The sequence below is a fragment of the Mercenaria mercenaria genome, chromosome 1 (assembly GCF_021730395.1).
Source record: "Mercenaria mercenaria strain notata chromosome 1, MADL_Memer_1, whole genome shotgun sequence".
In the NCBI taxonomy this organism is placed as follows: Eukaryota; Metazoa; Mollusca; class Bivalvia; order Venerida; family Veneridae; genus Mercenaria; species Mercenaria mercenaria.
The window spans coordinates 97,931,990-97,953,406 of NC_069361.1; the positions used below are offsets into that span (position 1 = coordinate 97,931,990).

The 21,417-nt window shown below is 34.8% G+C and overlaps 1 protein-coding gene and 1 long non-coding RNA gene across 2 annotated transcripts in view; both read right to left on the reverse strand.

The window, feature by feature from the left end:
- LOC123529383 (transmembrane protein 87A-like) overlaps positions 1–21,417 on the reverse strand; it is a 69,526-nt gene that overhangs the window by 44,564 nt on the left and 3,545 nt on the right. Inside the window, exons 2-4 of the mRNA XM_045309699.2 lie at positions 4,885–4,945; positions 4,363–4,463; positions 3,573–3,713 (exon numbers count right to left, since the gene is read on the reverse strand). Of these exons, the coding sequence (XP_045165634.2) occupies positions 3,573–3,713; positions 4,363–4,463; positions 4,885–4,945 (303 nt within the window). The remainder of the gene's footprint in view (positions 1–3,572; positions 3,714–4,362; positions 4,464–4,884; positions 4,946–21,417) is intronic.
- Positions 13,508–16,183, reverse strand: LOC128546846 (uncharacterized). The gene is made up of 2 exons (XR_008366175.1): positions 14,614–16,183; positions 13,508–14,322 (listed from the first exon to the last, which is right to left on the reverse strand). It is a non-coding gene; the product is annotated as an uncharacterized LOC128546846 (long non-coding RNA).

Consider the following 21,417-nt stretch of genomic DNA (forward strand, 5'->3'; position numbering starts at 1 on the left):
ATAAGTACTATCAGCATGTGAAGTTTAAAGGTCCTGGGTGCAGTGGTTCGCGAGTAAAGTGCCTTCATGCAAAAAGTTAACGCTGTGACGAACGAACAAACGGACGGACAGTTGAAAACTAATATGCCTCCCTTCGGGGGCATAAAAATAAACAAGAGGGCCATGATGGCCCTATATCGCTCACCTGTTATCATTGCACTTGAGGACAAGAAGGCCATCAGAAAAAATATCTAAGTCCAAAGGACAGGAACAACATGGAAGAAATTTAACCAAAAAGAAAAAAAAAACTTACAAGGTATAGATATGTCAAAATACACCTTAAAATTGGAGGTACCATCCATGTTGTACCACAGAAAAGTGATCTTGGTTTTTCCCTACGGCCAATAATAAAAAAGTTACTAAAAATAAGCTATTTATAGTAACGTAAAAGGGAAGTAATAAAAATAAAATATTGTAAGTGAACAAAAGAAGGATCTGCCAAATAAATCTGTTGACATAAATGAAATTTCAGATCAGTATCTTCATTAGTTATGGAGATATACCCATTTTAATTTGAAATAAAGGGAGGTAATTTGACATAAAATCAGTCCAAAGTTATCTACCCTGATTGTCTCAGTCCAACTAATAACAATAATGAAATTTCAAATAAGTCCTATAAGTACTTACTGATATAAATCCATTTTGATTACAATCAGGGGAGGTAATCAGATATAAAATAACTCTGGAACCTACGATTGGATCTGATTTGTCATGGAATCAAAGATTTATTGTTGTTGAAGATATTTTGGAAGTTTGTATCAAATCAAACCATAAATGAAGTCTCTATATGGCTGCAAAAGCCAAAATAGCCAATTTTGGCCCTTTAAGGGGCCATAACTCTGGAACCCATGAAGGAATCTGGCCAGTTCAAGAAAGGAAGCAAGATCTTGTAGTGATACAAGTTGTGTGCAAGTTTGGTTAAAATCAAATCATAAATGAAGCTGCTATTGTGCAGACAAGGTCAAAATAGCTAATTTTGGCCCTTTCAGGGGCCATTACTCTGGAACTCATTAAGGAATCTGGCCGGTTCAAGAAAGGAACCGAGATCTTATAGTGACACAAGTTTTGTGCAAGTTTGATTAAATTCAAATCATAAATGAAGCTGCTATTGTGCAGACAAGGTCAAACAAGAGGGCCATGATGGCCCTATATCGCTCACCTGTTATCATTGCACTTGAGGACAAGAAGGTCCTCAGAAAAAATATCTAAGTCCAAAGGACAGGAACAACAAAGGGAAGAAATTTAACCAAAAAGAAAAAAAAATTCTTACAAGGTACAGATATGTCAAAATACACCTAAAAATTGGAGGTACCATCCATGTTGTACCACAGAAAAAGTGATCTTGGTTTTTCCCTACGGCCAATAATAAAAAAGTTACTAAAAATAAGCTATTTATAGTAACGTAAAAGGGAAGTAATTATAAAAAAAATATTGTAAGTGAACAAAAGAAGGATCTGCCAAATAAATCTGTTGACATAAATGAAATTTCAGATCAGTATCTTCATTAGTTACGGAGATATACCCATTTTAATTTGAAATAAAGGGAGGTAATTTGACATAAAATCAGTCCATAGTTATCTACCCTGATTGGCTCAGTCCAACTAATGACAATAATGAAATTTCAAATAAGTCCTATAAGTACTTACTGATATAAATCCATTTTGATTACAATCAGGGGAGGTAATCAAGATATAAAATAACTCTGGACCTACGATTGGATCTGATTTGTCATGGAATCCAAGATTTATGTTGTTGAAGATATTTTGGAAGTTTGTATCAAATAAAACCATAAATGAAGTCTCTATATGGCTGCAAAAGCCAAAATAGCCAATTTTGGACCTTTAAGGGGCCATAACTCTGGAACCCATGAGGGAATCTGGCCAGTTCAAGAAAGGAACCAAGATCTTTGGTGATACAAGTTGTGTGCAAGTTTGGTTAAAATCAAATCATAAATGAAGTTGCTATTGTGCAGACAAGGTCAAAATAGCTAATTCTGGCCCTTTCAGGGGCCATAACTCTGGAACCCATTAAAGGATCTGGCCGGTTCAAGAAAGGAACCGAGATCTGATGGTGACACAAGTTCTGTGCAAGTTTTATTAAATTCAAATCATAAATGAAGCTGCTATTGTGCAGACAAGGTCAAAATAGCTAATTTTGGCCCTTTCAGGGGCCATAACTCTGGAACGCATAATGGAATCTGGCCAGTTCAAGAAAGGAACCAAGATCTTATGGTGATACAAGTTGTATGCCAGTTTGGTAAAAATCAAATCATAAATAAAGCTGCTATTGTGCAGACAAGGTCAAAATAGCTAATTTTGGCCCTTTCAGGGGCCATAACTCTGGAACCCATAATGGGATCTGGCCAGTTCAAGAAAGGAACCGAGATCTTATGATGATACAAGTTGTGTGCAAGTTTGGTTAAAATAAAATCATAAATGAAACCACTATCGTGCAGACACGAAATTGTTGACGGACGGACGGACAACGGACGACGGACGAAGGGTGATCACAAAAGCTCACCTTGTCACTATGTGACAGGTGAGCTAAAAAGCTAATTCTGGCCCTTTCAGGGGCCATAACTCTGGAACCCATAATGAAATCTGGCCAGTTCAAGAAAGGAACCAAGATCTTATGGTGATACAAGTTGTGTGCCAGTTTGGTAAAAATCAAATCATAAATAAAGCTGCTATTGTGCAGACAAGGTCAAAATAGCTAATATTGGCCCTTTCAGGGGCCATAACTCTGGAACCCATAATGGGATCTGGCCAGTTCAAGAAAGGAACCGTGATCTTATGCTGATACAAGTTGTGTGCAAGTTTGGTTAAAATAAAATCATAAATGAAACCACTATTGTGCAGACAAGAAATTGTTGACGCACGCACGGACTGACGACGGACGACGGACGAAGGGTGATCACAAAAGCTCACCTTGTCACTATGTGACAGGTGAGCTAATAAATAAAGCAAATAGAAATGCACTCTTTCTTGTGGTAGAGTATGTACACAAAGCGTAGGAAATTAACATCCATAAGCAGAAGTGAAGCCATGACGTTTCAGTGAAACGCAAAAACAAAGTTCCTCTTTAGTTTTATCGTTTGTATCGTAACAGTATGGTCACCTTAAAATAACGTACTTTGAATCGAGAAATATACTAGAAGGAACGGAGAGAAACTATCAAGGTAGATATCTACCCAATTCTTTTTCGTATCTTACATATTCAATGCATGAATCGCTAGTTGTCCTTAACAGCACGAGAGTCATCTGGCATGGAGGGGAGGGGGGGGGGGGCAGATGGGTTTTGCTGGCATGGGTAAAATCACTGGAAACGGCAGTCTGGTGTGCAAGAAAAGGCTTTTAAGCATATCAATTCTTTCTGCTAACTAGGATGAGAGAAGTTAATTCACGCAACTAAACATTACTACATTGTGTCATTCGACTCTCAGAAGAAAAACCAACTGCCTGAAGCAGAAGTCACTGAAACAGGGCAGTCAGCGATACAGGTCCGCCAACCATTTATTTCTAGTTTCAACTTACGTCTAAAAAGATTGTTGAACCATCACATATTTGTATATTGTCTTTGTCAGTAATGTACTCTATAGTATCATAATTGAAGTCCGGAAACAACAGCTGAGGCTTCCCTTCCGTCATCATCATATTAACAGCTGTCGCCTCTCCCTGTAATAACAATAGGTTCATTAACTCGAAGATCATTACATCAGAGGCTTACTTACTGAACAGATATATCAATGATAACCAGCAGTCTAATAATGCCCATGAAAAATATTAAAGCTCTTAGACTATCTTGTCCAAATCCACTAAGTGGAGACAAATTTTTATAGACTGAATGTGAGTACTGGTATGTTCATTCTGCTAGACAACTGCTTGTAAAACTAACAGTTAATTTCTAACTTTTTTATGTAAGAAATACCACATGCTTCTTTTGAATATTTGCATGAAATAAGGGTAAAAGTTATATTTGTGTCAGAGGACAAAATTCTGTGACAGACAGCACTTACGGTACTCTTTCTCCCACCAAATGAGTGGCAGACATAATTACTAATTTACAGTAAATTACATGCAATAAACAAATTAGAAAAACAAATTACTGGGTTTATCATTAAATAAATTTTATTCAGTAAAATTACTTTTAAAACAGTAAAAATTATCTCATTTTATGCATTCAAAGAAACTTTGATGAGATCGACCTCTTTGGTTTCAAAATATCTGAGGCATTGAAACATTCTGCTTAGGGAAACTCTGTAATGCAAACACATCCCGATACCTTCATTTCAGTGAATTTCTTTTCAACACAGTATAAACCTACCTTTAGGCCTTCTATAGACTGAAACTCCTGAGCGCATGGTGTATACCGCAACAACCAGTCTATCTTGATTTTTGTTGGTGATGTCTCTGACGAACAGTCAACTGTAAATGAATTAAAATTGCTTAACATATAACTAAATCTTTCACTAAACAACATTTCATTTTGTTTTTCTTCATACAGAAAGTATAATTTTTTGTAAATATACAGAGACTTTCCTTAAACCCTCTTTACTCAAGGGAAACAACATGTTTACAGAAGGTTTCCTCCTTGCATAGAGGTAAAAAAACAGAAAAGTTTGAATATGAAAACTCCCCAGTCATCAAAGCCTAAAATACAGTTTTTGTGCAATTATTTCCATTTTCCCCAAATATTTTAACTAAGATAATCTTTTTGGACTCAAATAACTCTTTTTCAGACAATGATCCATTCATTATATTTTCAGATTATGACCTTTGATGCATATAACTGCTCATATATCTAAAGTAAGTAAGATTGTAATTCCAATGCCTAAAATATACTCACTTTTTAAGGAAACAATTGTGTTCTTGTACATACTCTTTGTAAACAGCATATAGCCCTTGTTCTGAAAAATAAACATATTCAAATGTGTCAGAGTCATTTCTCTAAAATGAACTTAGGAATTCAAATTCATCTAAGAGTAGTTATTTAGATGAGTCACTGCTAGATTTTTGAAAAAAGCTGCAGTTTTCCTAAAATTGCTTTTACTGTACCCTAGAGATGGCTTTAAGTAAAAGCATATTGACATCCCAGAAACATAAACAAGAGCTGTCAAAAGAACAGTAACGCTCGTCTATTCAACAGCCTAGTCACTTGAACTACATTTTGACTGAACGAGTATAAAAGTTGGAAAATGGGCATAATGTTGTAAAAATGCATAGCAAGTCAGATCATCACAGTGAACAAGACGGTGAAGTTTCCATTCCCATTAATGGGTACTGAAATACCAGCTTACATAAAAAAAATTAATGAAAAATTGTTAAGTCAAAAAAGAAGCATAATTTTGTAAAACAAGACACAGCCTGCAGGTGCCATCGCTCGTCTGCAAGTGCTTGACAATATGTAATAAAAGAGTTCTAGTTTAACAAGAGCTGTCCGTAAGACAGCAAAGCTCGACTATTCAAAATATTGTCACAGAAGCAGGAAATTATTACCCAAAATGTTAAATATCAAAAGAGTTTTAAGTTTGAAAGGGGACATAATTTGACTAAAATACATATCAGAGTTATGGGACTTGATGCTATCAACTAGTTTTATAACCCCGAAGAAACATGTTATGTTCCAATTCAATATCTGCATTAGTTTTGGGGATAGTAACTTGCATGTAAAACTTTAACCAGAATTTTCTAAGTCCAAAAGGGGGCATAATTTGCTCAAAATACATGTTAAAAGTTATGGAACTTGACCCAGTGAGGTTGGTAATTGACCTAGAAAAAGAATAAGTAAGTTTCAAAGCTATATGCCTTTTGGTAATAGCTTTATGTACTTGCACACAAAACTTTAACCAGGATTTTCAAAGTCCAAAAGGGGGCATAATTTGCCCAAAATACATGTCAGAGTTATGGGACTTGGTGCTATCAACTAGTTTTATAACCCGGAAGACACAAGTGAAGTTTCAATTTAATATCTGTAGTAGTTTAGGAGATAGTTACTTGCATGTAAAACTTTAACCAGGATTTTCTAAATCCAAAAGGGGGCATAATTTGGCCAAACTACATTTCAGAGTTATGGCCAGTGAGGTAGGTAATTGATCTAGAAAAAGAAAAAACAAGTTTCAAATCTATATGCCTTTTAGTAATAGCTGTATGTACTTGCACGCAAAACTTTAACCAGAATTTTTTAAGTCCAAAAGGGGGCATAATTTGGCCAAAATACATGTCAGAGTTATGGAACTTGACCCAGTGAGGTAGGTAATTGATCTAGAAAAAGAAAAAATAAGTTTCAAATCTATAATTATGCCTTTTAGTAATAGCTGTATGTACTTGCACGCAAAACTTTAACCAGAATTTTCTAAGTCCAAAAGGGGGCATAATTTGGCCAAAATGAAGGTCAGAGTTATGGGACTTGGTGCTATCAACTAGTTTTATAACCCCGAAGACACATGTGAAGTTTCAATTCAATATCTGCATTAGTTTTGGAGATAGTAACTTGCATGTAAAACTTTAACCAGAATTTTCTAAGTCCAAAAGGGGGCATAATTTGTTCAAAATACATGTTAGAGTTATGGAACTTGACCCAGTTAGGTTGGTAATTGACCTAGAAAAAGAATAAATAAGTTTCAAAGCTATATGCCTTTAAATGATAGCTGTATGTACTTGCATGCAAAAACTTAACCAAGGTGTGACGCCGACGCCGACACCGACGCCAGGGTGAGTAGAATAGCTAGACTATTCTTTGAATAGTCGAGCTAAAAATGAAATGTGTCATTTAGAGGGTATGGTGCACAGGAAGTAATGAGAAATGTTAGAAATTCTTATTCAGGGGTCACGCTGTCGATCGCCACTTGAGCCATTTGCGACAAAAAATTAAATGTGGCTCCGAAATTTTCTTATTGGCGAAAATGGCTCGAAGCTATGTCTGTCTGCAAAACTACGAATATTGCCAGTTTTACGAACCAAAAGGTGTGAAAAATCGATAATCTGTGTAGACACAACATCCGTTATTGAAAGGGAGGGAGCCAATTTGCAAACTTTTTATTTGATCAGGCAGTTAATTGGCGATAATTAGATTATTGAATAACAAGCTAGATAATTATAATCATATTTTGTGCACTTGATACGATTTTATGAGCAGTCGGCCGTTAGACAAATTTTCTATGATTGCCGAGGGTTAGTTTGGGCAAAAACAAATAAAAATGCTTTAGACAAGCAGAAATTGTAAGTATTGAATAGCTATGATGATAGAAAAGCAATAAAACATAGGTATTTTATCAAATATTTAATTCTAACTTACGTTTTCCGAATTTGTCACCAGTTTTCGCGACCGTGATTTTCGGATATTTCTTGTAATTTCTGGCGAGATTTTTTAGTGCAATCTTAATAAAAAGCCAATAAAAAGTCTACATTTAAGAAAAATTTGACAACTGTTGCTAAAGGAGCTCTTATTTTGAAGTATTTTTCGAGAATAAAACATGCGAAGGCATCGAACCCCACCCACTTATAGGCAATGTGCAAAACAAGACACTGTTTTTTTGAAACATTTTTTTTTTTGACATCTTTATTTTAAATGTGATTTTCAGAATTTTTTATTACATGTAAATGGCAGATGTTTATAAAAATGATAATTTTAGAAATTAACACAAATTGATTTTTTAAATAGCTTTTTAAAGGGTTATTAAGAAATATGTAATAACTACATTAATTTCTTGAGTAGTATGAGTACTTTGGTACATATAATGTAGTCCTACAAGAACGTCAAAGCTATGCGCTTCGCCATTGTTGGCCTCATAATTTTATCTTCGGAAAAAGCAGTGGCTCAGAGAAAAAAAATCCCAGTGTGACCCCTGTTATTTAACATGGTTGTGACATGTCAACATTTTATTAAACATGATTATTAAATTTAAAATAAGAACTTGTGTTTTAATTAGAATGTCTTTTTAACCATTTTCAACAAAATATAGTATTGAAATTTATTCAGAAAGCGTGCGCTATATCTATGAATATTTATCAAACTTGTACAAAGGAAGTGACAATTATGTTAAAACATTCACTTTGCTGAATTTGACTTTGTTTCATCATTTCGCCATCGAGAATTTGTCACACATCTGTCTTAACTTTTTGAAATGGTTATTAAACTATTAAGATTAATCAAGGTTTGAATTCAGTCTAGTATTTATTTACAGTTGAATACTGCTAACTTAGGCAAACAAAAAAGGATTGTTTAATTAATACAATATACTATAATTCATAAATTGATTACCAGACGCCTATAAAAAGCAAAGAGTAAAGGCTAGGTGTCCAGTCACCAAATTGCTAGAACACATACTAGTCGGCATTGGTTACCGTACGGCCTTGCACTTCCTACACTAATACACTTCAAAATTAAAATTGTTACCATTTTACATATTATGTAAGGTAATCAGTGGTGAAGTGGTTATCAGGTTGGACTACAAAGCCAGCGGTCCGGGTTCGATTCCCAGTCGCGGCTGATATCCCGACTAGTGTTCAGCGCTGGGTGATTTACTTAAATTGGTACTGTTTCCCGCAGTATTGGCCTAGACTGGATGCCGGGGAGATGACACCTGCCGTGGTCTCAGCTGGAAATAAGTTGTTTCATCCATTCCAGGCGGGGACTTTCGTCGACTACCCAAGTTAAACAAGGCACTTTACTTTACTTATGTATCAAAATTGTCATGCCCGAGAGTAGTGAAAATAATTTGACGTTAGAACTGATTCTGAGATATTTTCGTGATAGGGCAGAATCCCTCTCTTTACGTCAAAAGCGGTAAAGACCCTTTCTGTGGTGAAATAGATTTAGGTAAAAACATGATCAGGCAATATACTTAAATGATGAAATTGTAAAACAAAATGAAACTGAATCATTTTATGGTTGAAATGGAACAGTAAAACAAGTTAATAAAAGAGTAAACACTATATGTTTCATTTGACTACCTTGTTGTATTTACATCTACATCTACGTTGTATGTTATACTGTCATCTTTGACCATGATATAACAGTGCGTAAGAAAAAAAAAACAGAGTAAGAAAAGAGAAGAAATACGGACAAGAAATCGGTTGCAGATAGTTAAAAGAAAGATAAAAAAGCAGTGTACCAAACCACTACACTAGAATGTTTGCCATCACACTCTTCTGAAACAGTACAGCTGTCAGTGCTGTTATTGATCATGTAACACGAAACTTAAGGGTGCATTGTTTAAAACAGTGACAAACTCATGTTGTGATTTTATTCATATAAACATCAATTGAATTGAAGGAAAAAATGGATATTCTTTCCTGGTATCTTAAGGTTCATGTAAAGCGTTTGAGACCACCCCTCTGGTAAAATTTCATTTTGGAAACTATACCTGACGGACCAGTAATATTCATAACATATATATACGGAGTTGCTCAGAAGAAGTAGAAAATACTTTCTATAAAGGTTACCTTGTTTGGTAATATGTATCTTGTCTTACAAAACACATACTTTGACAGTCCACATTCTATTTTTGTAGAAAAAATCAAACTTCTTTTTCAAACATATTTTTTCTCTAAATGTGTTTTTGTTGTGTCTTACTTATTTATCTAGGTATTCCGGGAAATGATAATTAGATTACTTTCATATTATTTTAAATATTGCATTTTTTTTTGTCATTTTGACAGCTCTATATTTCATTTTGCAATATTTGCATTTTTTGTAATGTACATGGTTTGTAACATTTTCAACTCCTGGAGTACCTGGTCAAATATGTTAGACACATAATAATTATAAAAGTAATGACAAAATACTTTTGAAAAAGAAGCTTGATATCTTCTACAAAATAGAACATGAACAGTCAAAGAACATGTGATATAAGACAAAATGTGTTGTTCAAAAGAAAATATAACCTGTTTTGCAAGTTTCTTCTACTTATTATGAACAGTTTGGTATATGCTTTATGATAAACCATAGTCCAAATAATATGACGTTTGACTGTCGCTGTCTCCGTCATGTCCAAACTTATTCTGCATATTTCTGTTAGGAAATCCCCAATTAAAATCTGTTGGGAACGTTTTCTGGTACATGTACAAAGTATTTGTAATGATTACATCTTGATAATGAATTTATGTTGACATTAAAGCATAAACTTGCCTGGCTGACATTTTATGAATGTATATTTTGTGTTTTATTTCTGTATTTTAGTGTCATATCGGCAATCTGCTGTTATTGAAACCGGTGTCAGGGTAGATATCTCCTCGCACATGTCACATCATAATTTCGAAGATTTAAGTCTCTTATTTAAAATCATGGATTAAATTTAACCCATATGAAGTTTCTACATGAATATTAATGTTTAACTTATTAAAGCAAGTAAGTCTGACCAGTACATTATGACTTTTTTGGATTTTTTAAAGTCTTTGTTTTCCTAACAGTAAAATGCAGATACGGGTAAGGCTTAGAGGGAAGACAATTGTAAAATATCAGATCATAAATAAGTCATCCCGATAAGCCAAATTAGTAAGGCTAGATAAACCAAGGCCTATGTGGTGTAAAAAACTAAAACAAAAATTCACCCGAGGGGCAGTTTCAAAAGGCTTTACAAGAACCTTAAAATTTCATTAATACCTTTGTTTTTGCGGTTTAACAGGTCCCAGAAAGTCACAAATTAGCTATATAGCTAAATCTAGCTATATGTAGCTAGATGTAGCTATAAAACCAATAACAATTTATAATGCAAAATATGTCAAAATCTAATGCAAAATGGTCATAATCACGTCCAAATGGTTTTTAAGATGTAAGACAATAACACAAAACTAAGATCTATGCGGTCACATTTTCAATAAATGCAGCAGTATTTTGCGATAAATCATTGGTGCATGTTTCACTTGTGAGAATCATCGTAACATCAGACAAATTTAGAAATCAGTTATCGCAGGAATTCGCAACATGTATTGAAACTGAAACTGCATAGATCGCTCTTTGCAATTGTCTTTTGTCCCATAAACCATTTTAATGGGATAATAACTATTTTATATTTGATACTGACATTTATTGAACTCTTCTTATTGGTTCGATAGCTATTTCTAGCTATATATATAGCTAGATTTAGCTATATAGCTAATTTGTGACTTTTCTGGGACCTGTTTAAAACAAGAGCTGTCTGATGACAGCGCGCTCGACTATTCGAAGAATTGATTGAAGAATGGGGTCAAAATATTTCCATAGATTTTCAGACAAAAGAAAAAAATGGATTAAACAAAAAATGTTCCTGTATTTGTGGATTTCGATTAGTCTTGCACTAAATGGCAATGTGTGACCATGATGGCAAATATGTTAAGTTATATGTTAGGCAAAATATGGACTTGTATGAAAAATTTAACTAATTTCCAAGTCCAAAAAGGGTCATAATTCAGTCAAGATAGTTGACAGAGTTATGTACTCATGTTGATAAACTAGTGTTAAAAGTTTCAAAGCCACAGTTCAAATAGTTTTGACAAAACGCTGACTTGTAAGAAAAACTGAACAAATTTCAAGTCCAAAAAGGGCCATAATTCAGCCAAAATAGTTGTCAGAGTTATGTACTCCTGCCTACAGATGGAAATCATAATGATAAACAAGTGTTTAAAGTTTAAAAGCTATATGTCAAATAGTCATGACAAAACATGGACATATACAAAACAGAGCCAATTTCCAAGTTCAAAAAGGGCCATAATTCAGTCAAAAAAGACGACAGAGTTATGTACTCTTGCCTATTGATTGAGACTATTATACTGAACAAGTTATAAAAGTTTCAAAGCCATATGTCAAACACTTTACACAAAATATAAACTGGTACGAAAAACTTAACCAAGATTTCTAAGTCAAAAGGGGCCATAATTCAGTCAAAATGCTTGATGGAGTTATGTACTCTTGCCTACAACTGGACATGGTGATGGTAAACAAGTGTTGAAAGTTTCAAAGCTTTATCTCAAAAGACTTTGTCAAAATGTAGACTGGTACGAAAAACTTAACCAAGATTTCTAAGTAAACAAGAGCCATGTCAGACATGGCTAATCCCCCCACCGGGCATATCATAATTGAAGGATGTGGTCCGCATCAGGGGTTTTAAGATGTGGAAGAAAGAATAAGTCAGTAGTGAGGTGGTTTACTGCTAAATTTTATTAATTTTCATGAAGAGTATAGCTATGATGTTTTTCTATATGGCTACTGTAAAAAGAAGGAATGGAAAGCTAACAGGGAACAAGAGTGCCAGAATGTCACAATATATGCCCGTCAAAGCAAATTTCTTTACTCTAGCAGCTGTATTTGCAAATGGAATGTTAATTTTGTGGTTGTTTAGTAATCATTGTAAGTCTTTTGTTTTTTTAAAGTCCACAAAAAAACTCCTTACTAGTAGAGATACCTTAATATAATAAAAATTAATAAAATACACCTAAAACTGGAGAGTAACATCTATGCTGTACCACAGAAAAGTGGTCTTGTTTTTTCCCTAGGGTCAATTATAAAAATGTTACAATATAAGTTATTTATAGTAACAACTAAGGGAAGTTAATCTTTAAAAAAAAAAAAAAAAAAAAAAAAAAAAAAATTGCAAGTCCACACAAAAATCTTTATCAGGAAGAGACTGGTCAAAATACACCTCAAAATTGGATTTAGCATGTTTGTTGTACTACAGAAAAGTGGTCTCGATTTTTCCCTACAACTAGTAATGAAAAAGTTACAATAAAAGCTATTTAAAGTAACAACAAAGGGAAGTAATTCTAAAGAAGGGAACTGCGCATGACACTTCGTCTCATGATGGTGTATAATTGTGCCAAGTTACATCAAAATCCCTCTATGCATGAAGAAGAAATGCTTCGGACAAAGTCATTCTTGTATCTGACCTTTGGCCTCTAAGTGTGACCTTGACCTTAGGCCTAGTGACCTGGATCTTGCGCATGACACTCCGTCTCGTGGTGGTGAACATTTGTGCCAAGTTATATCAAAATCCCTCAATGCATGAAGAAGAAATGCTCCGGACAAGGTTTTTATTCTTGTATCCTTTGACCTCTAAGTGTGACCTTGACCTTAGACCTAGGGACCTGGTTCTTGCGTATGACACTCCGCCTCGTGGTGGTAAACATTTGTGCCAAGATATATCAAAATCCCTCCATGCATGAAGAAGATATGCTCCGGACAAATTTTTTTAAGAAAATATGATAAAGGGGAATAACTCAACAAGAGGACCATGATGGTCCTGAATCGCTCACCTATCTCCACATGACCCAGTGTTCAACTGAGTATGACATCGTTATTTCTATTATTTGACATACTGACCTAGCTTTTGAGCACATGTGACCTAGATATCATCAAGATAAAAAATTCTGACCAATTTTCATGAAGATCCATTGAAAAATATGGCCTCTAGAGAGGTCACAAGGTTCTTCTATTATTTGACCTAATGACCTAGTTTTTGAAGGCACGTGACCCACTTTTAAACTTGACCTAGATATCATCAAGGTGAACATTCTCACCAATTTTCATGAAGATCTCGTGAAAAATATGGCTTCTAGAGAGGTCACAAGGTTTTTCTATTTTTCGACCTACTGACCTAGTTTTTGACCGCACATGACCCAGTTATGAACCTGACCTAGATATCATCAAGCTGAACATTCTCACCAATTTTCATGAAGATCCATTGAGAAATATGGCCTCTAGAGAGGTCACAAGGTTTTTTCTATTTTTAGACCTACTGACCTAGTTTTTGACCCACGTGACCCAGTTTCGAATATGACCTAGATATCATCAAGATGAACATTCTGACCAATATTCATGAAGATCTCATGAAAAATATGGCCTCTAGAGAGGTCACAAGGTTTTTCTATTTTTAGATCTACTGACCTAGTTTTTAACCCCACGTGACCCAGTTTCGAACTTGACCTAGATATATTCAAGGTAAACATTCTGACCAATTTTCATGAAGATCCATTGAAAAATATCGCCTCTAGAGAGGTCACAAGGTTTTCCTATTTTTAGACCTACTGACCTAGTTTTTGACCGCACATGACCCAGTTTCGAACTTGACCTAGATATCATCAAGATGAACATTCTGATCAATTTTCATGAAGATCCATTGAGAAATATGGCCACTAGAGAGGTCACAAGGTTTTTCTATTTTTAGATCTACTGACCTAGTTTTGATCCCACATGACCCAGTTTCGAACTTGACCTAGATATCATCAAGGTGAACATTCTGACCAATATTCATGAAGATCTCATGAAAAATATGGCCTCTAGAGAGGTCACAAGGTTTTTCTATTTTTAGATCTACTGACCTAGTTTTTAACCCCACGTGACCCAGTTTCGAACTTGACCTAGATATCATCAAGCTGAACATTCTCACCAATTTTCATGAAGATGCATTGAGAAATATGGCCTCTAGAGAGGTCACAAGGTTTTTCTATTTTTAGACCTAATGACCTAGTTTTTGACCCTACTTGACCCAGTTTCGAACTTGACCTAGATATCATCAAGATAAACATTCTGACCAATATTCATGAAGATCTCATGAAAAATATGGCCTCTAGAGAGGTCACAAGGTTTTTCTATTTTTTAGACCTACTGACCTAGTTTTAACCCCACGTGACCCAGTTTCGAACTTGACCTAGATATCATCAAGATGAACATTCTGACCAATTTTCATGAAGATGCATTGAGAAATATGGCCTCTAGAGAGGTCACAAGGTTTTTCTATTTTTAGACCTAATGACCTAGTTTTTGACCCTACGTGACCCAGTTTCGAACTTGACCTAGATATCATCAAGATAAACATTCTGACCAATACTCATGAAGATCTCATGAAAAATATGGCCTCTAGAGAGGTCACAAGGTTTTTCTATTTTTAGACCTACTGACCTAGTTTTTGACCCCACGTGACCCAGTTTCGAACTTGACCTAGATATCATCAAGGTGAACATTCTGAGCAATTTTCATGAAGATCTTGTGAAATATATGGCCTCTAGAGAGGTCACAAGGTTTTTCTATTTTTAGACCTACTGACCTAGTTTTTGATGGCACGTGACCCAGTTTCGAACTTGACCTAGATATCATCAAGATGAACATTCTGACCAATTTTCATAAAGATCCCATGAAAAATGTGACCTCTAGAGTGGTCACAAGCAAAAGTTTACGGACGCACGGACGCACGGACGCACGGACGGACGACGGACGACGGACACCGCGCGATCACAAAAGCTCACCTTGTCACTTTGTGACAGGTGAGCTAAAAAATAGGCAAGGTAGAGTTATTGTTCTTGCACACTGCACTTCCTCCCAATGTGTTCTATCAGTGTATGAAGTTTGAAGAAAATCCCTCCAGTACTTTTGGGGTTATGCTCCGGACAAAATGTTTTAAGAAAATATGATAAAGGGGAATAACTCAAAAAATAGGCAAGGTAGAGTTATTGTTCTTGCACACTGCACTTCCTCCCAATGTGTTCTATCAGTGTATGAAGTTTGAAGAAAATCCCTCCAGTACTTTTGGAGTTATGCTCCGGACAAAATTGTTTAAGAAAATAAGATAAAGGGGAATAACTCAAAAAATAGGCAAGGTAGAGTTATTGTTCTTGCACACTGCACTTCCTCCCAATGTGTTCTATCAGTGTATGAAGTTTGAAGAAAATCCCTCAAGTACTTTTGGAGTTATGGTCCGGACAAAGATCGTTGCGGACGGACGGACGCACGCACGGACGGAGAGCATTTCTAATATCCCCTTCACCTTTGGTGGGGGGATAAAAAAGGGGCCATAATTCAACCAAAATGCTTGATGGAGTTATGTACCCTTGCCTACAACTGGACATGGTGATGGTAAACAAGTGTTGAAAGTTTCAAAGCTTTATCTCAAAAGATTTTGTCAAAATATGAACTGGTACGAAAAACTTAACCAAGATTTCTAAGTCAAAAGGGGCCATAATTCAGTCAAAATGCTTGACAGAGTTATGTACTCTTGTTTATAACTGAACATGGTGATGGTAAACAAGTGTTGAAAGTTTCAAAGCTTTATCTCTAAAGACTTTGTCAAAATGTGGACTGGTACGAAAAACTTAACCAGGGTGTGACGCCGACACCGACACTGACGCCGACGCCGTGGTGAGTAGGATAGCTCTACTTATTCTTCGAATAGTCGAGCTAAAAATGATCGTTTAATGAGACCTAAAGTCTGTTTGCATGATTTACTGTTAGGCTTATATGCTTTTTAAACTTTAACTCATGTTCTATATGAATTCCCAGATCCTTTTCACTGTCAACAACTGTTAAATTTCTTACATGTCCATTCTAGTCTGATATTTCTGATCCTTCCCAATGTGCATGACCTTACTTTATCTATATTGAAGTACATAAGCCATTTGGATGTCCATTCACAAAGTTTACCAAGATCTTCTTGAATTGTTTCAAAATCCTGGAGATTGTGTAGATCCTTGTATAGTTTGGCATCATCAGCAAATAATTTACAGTATGATTTTACTTGATCTGGTTCGTCATTTATATACAATATAAACAACAAAGGGCCAAGGACTGATCCTTGGGGAACACCACTTGAGACGTCTGTCCATTCTGATGCTTGTCCATTTATGACTACACGTTGCTTTCTATCTTTCAAGAAGTTGCAGATCCAATTTAATATTTCCAGATAAACCCAATGACTTCAGCTTTAAATTAGTCTACCATGTGGAACACAATCAAAAACTTTCCTTATATCCAGGAAAATAACATCAATGGGAGTGTCATTATCTATGAATTTAGACCAGTCATCAAAAACTTTCAGCAGTTGTAATATACAATCTCTCCTGTTCCTAAAACCATACCGAGAGTCAGAAAATATTTTATTGTCATTACAGTGAGACATTACAGATGTCTTTATTATAAGAGTCTGCATAAAATGCTGGTTATGCTTATAGGTCTATAGTTGCTTGCTTGAGTCTTATCACCACTTTTAAAAATACTTGTAACATTAGCTAGCTTCCACTAATTTGGAACAGATCCTTGTGATATGGATTTGTTGAACAGTATAGTGGAGCAATACTTTCAGATGTTTCTTTAAGAAATCTAGGATGTATATTATTTGGTCCTTCTGATTTTGAAACATTTACAGCTTTCAGTAGAGATTTGACTTTATCTACAGTGACCACTATATCAGTAATAGAACTGTCAATATTTTTATCAAAAATTTGGCATTTCAACACTCTCATCTTTTCTTAATACTGAAGAGAGGTTGTTTAGTTACTCAGTACTTCTTCCAAGCTCGATATTTGTCTTTGACGAGTCTTAGACAATAATTATCCATCCAGGGAGGTTTAGGTTTCTTTTGTCTGTGACTTGTATAGAGGAACTGTCTCACTGACAATTTTATTTACATTCTCAGAAAAGTATTTCCAACTGTCGTCCATGTTCATAGGGTCCATGCAGCTCCAGTCAATAACGTTTATTTTATCCTTAGCAGCTAAGTAATCCCCTTTATAGCAGTTTCTTAAGTAGTACGTTCATTCATAGCAGGCATTAACTCCATTTCAATACTTAAGTGATCGCTGCTGCCTAATCTAGAGGTAATTTCAATGTTGCGTGTAAGATCCCGGTTATCAACTAGACACAGATCTAAAATATTTCATGGTTCTTCTTGTGCCCATCTGGTTGGATGGTTGATAGGTTGCTCCAGAAAGTTGTCTCTTAAACATTCAAGAAATGTGAAAGATATATGATTTTCACTCTTGGTAGTTGTCCATGAATTCCAGTCTATTTCAGGAAAGTTAAAATCTCCCAGAATTACTGTTTGTGAATAATTTTTACTTTTAGCTTTAGATATTAAGTCACAAAGTAAAGTATTATTTTCAGAATCTGAGTTTGGGCTTCTATAGACACCCCCTATCAACAAAGATGTGGTTTTATTGACATGAATTTCCACCCATACGGATTCTTTAAAAGAACGATTTGTCAGGTCTATAACAATGTTAGAGGAGATATCACGCTTAACATAGATAATAACTCCTCTACTAGCATGATTAACATTACTTGTGTAAAGAGTGTAACCATCAAATTGTAGCTCCACAAATGAAATGTCTTCAGAATTTCCATATTTTGGGTATACTTCAGTAATAATCAGTATATCTGGATTAGTTAAGTGAATTCTGACTTTAAGTTCATCTAGTTTATTCAACAGGTTATCTGGATTTGTGTAGTAGATAAAAAGACCGTCTCTTATTTCAGGGAAATTCACAGTACCCTCATTTGTAATCTTATCAAAATTATTGATGCTGTTACCATCAAAATCATCTGGAAAAGTATCATCTGAACCTAGGTCAGAATTGTATGATTCAGAGTCTGAAATATTTGATATTACATCTTGCTCCTGATGATTGTCGTGACTAGGGCTATGACTAGAACTATGACTAGAAATGTGACTAGAACTATCGTTATTTACATTGCCATCAGTTAATATCGATTGATACTGCACCATTGTGTGAATCAGAGTCTGAAATATTTGATATAACATATTGCTCCTGAAGAATGTTGTGACTAAGGCTATGACTAGATCTATGACTAGAACTATCGTTATCTATATTGCTATCAGAGTTTATATCATTTGACACTTCACCATGCTCATGTGGACTGTTATGACTAGAACTATCCGTAATAATATGAATCTTGGACGTTTTGACCCCAAGACATTTCAACCCCAAAATTTAATTTTCTTGGACAATTCGACCCCAAAGACATTTCGACCCCAAGACATTTCGACCCCTCAGAAATTGTTGTATGTTTTCATTTTATATTCCTTCCATTTTGCATATTTTAGAAAGAATGAATATATAGATCTATGTAAATGTTCTAGTTTTAAGTGAATCATACACAAAGTACATGTCAGTGAATAAACCGCGCTGACCGGAAAGGACCGGCCGTATGTTTATTATTGGAACTAATTGAATTATTTCTTCATGTTTAATTTGATAATTTAAAAAGAAAATATATTATGAAAAATTAGTTTTTAAAAGAATTATATCATATTTATATATGAATATAAAAACGTTTATTGCCAAAGCACAATTAATGTCCTTTGAATATATGCGGCGTAACAAACACGTGCCTCTGATTAGTCCTGATATAGTTTGATTGGATTATCACACCTACTGATTATATCAATTAATCAGTATATTTGTAAGCACACACAAATGACATGTGACAAATGGTGTAGACAAGGTAGGTGCAGTTAAATATGATAAGCTTTTATTTAATTCAAAAGCTAACAAAATTATGGCGATTGTGATTCATCCTAGAGTACGCAAATTTTCTGCAATAAACCCTACAAAAATACCATTTTATTTTCCTTTCGTATATTATTCATTTATGATATATATATATGACTGAATTATTTAAAAAAAACCTTCAAAAATCCTTTAACTTATAAAATACAGGTGTATTCCAGTTATGGAAAATGTATTCCGGTGTATCCCGGTTTAATGTGCGACCGAAATCGCTTGAAGTTGTTAAAATCATACTTTTAAAATCATACTTTAAATCACCTGTATTTGCTAAAATATTTAATATAGAGAAAAGTAATATGGCTGCCACATTTTCCTTACAGATATGAAATATGATAATAATTTTTTCCCCAGTTTTTAACAGAACAGTACTCACATATTCCTATATTGTGCAGTAATGGATGATAAATAACAACAAGAGGACCATGATGGTCCTGAATCGCTCACCTCTTCCCACATGACCCAGTTTTGAGTATGACATTGTTTTTTCTATTATTTGACATAGTGACCTAGTTTTTGAGCTCATGTGACCCAGTTTTGAACTTGACCTAGATATTATCAAGATAAAAATTCTGACCAATTTTCATGAAGATCCATTGAAAAATATGGTCTCTAGAGAGGTCACAAGGTTTTTCTATTATTTGACCTATTGACCTAGTTGTCAAAGGTACATGACCCTGTTTTTGAACTTTACCTAGATATAATCAAGGTGAACATTCTCACTAATTTTCATGAAGATCTCATGAAAAATATGGCCTCTAGAGAGGTCACAAGGTTTTTCTATTTTTATACCTACTGGCCTAGTTTTTGATCGCACGTGACCCAGTTTCGAAACTGACCTAGATATCATCAAGGTGAACATTCAGATCAATTTTCATGAAGATCTCATGAAATATATGGCCTCTAGAGAGGTCACAAGGTTTTATCTATTATTTGACATACTGACCTAGTTTTTGAAGGCACGTGACCCACTTTCGAACTAGACCTAGATATCATCAAGATGAACATTCAGACCAATTTTCATACAGATTCCATGAAAAATATGGCCTCTAGAGAGGTCACAAGGTTTTTCTATTATTTGACCTACTGACCTAGTTTTTGACAGCACGTGACCCACTTTCAAATCTGACCTAGACATCATCAAGGTGAACATTCTGACCAATTTTCATGAAGATCTCATGAAATATATGGCCTCTAGAGAGGTCACAAGGTTTTTCTATTTTTAGACCTACTGACCTAGTTTTTGACCGCACGTGACCCAGTTTCGAAACTGACCTAGATATCATCAAGGTGAACATTCAGATCAATTTTCATGAAGATCTCATGAAATATATGGCCTCTAGAGAGGTCACAAGGTTTTTCTATTATTTGACCTACTGACCTAGTTTTTGAAGGCACGTGACCCACTTTCGAACTTGACCTAGATATCATCAAGATGAACATTCAGACCAATTTTCATACAGATTCCATGAAAAATATGGCCTCTAGAGAGGTCACAAGATTTTTCTATTATTTGATCTATTGACCTAGTTTTCAAAGGTACGTGACCCTGTTTTAAACTTTACCTAGATATCATCAAGGTGAACATTCTCGCTAATTTTCATGAAGATCTCATGAAAAATATGGCCTCTAGACAGTCAGGGGTGTAACTGTTTCAAGTTATAACAATTTATAACCCATTTGAGTTATTGCATTTACTTTCATAACTTGTTTCAGTTATCATAAAATATTACAAAGCCCTCCTGTGTCAATTCCTCATTTTGAATGTGACCAATGCAATAATTTCCTGAATCCTTGCCCTTTTATCTTTCCAGCTATGCAGTAATTCTTTTTACGCAAGGCTGATAAAGTCTTACGCAAATGGTTTTTAAGCTATAAAACTCTTAACATCCCATTATGCTCATCAGGTCATGATCAGACTAAATGAGAAATTGATTAGCCACAATTTGCTACTAATTACACTTTAATGGTCACTTTGTGAGAACAGTAAAAAGGCTTTTTTTTTTGAATAACTTACCTGGGTTATCCTTATTTTATAACTAATACAGGTTATAGAATACTTGAAAAAGTAACTGAAATAGGTTACATAACTTAAAACAGTTACACCCCT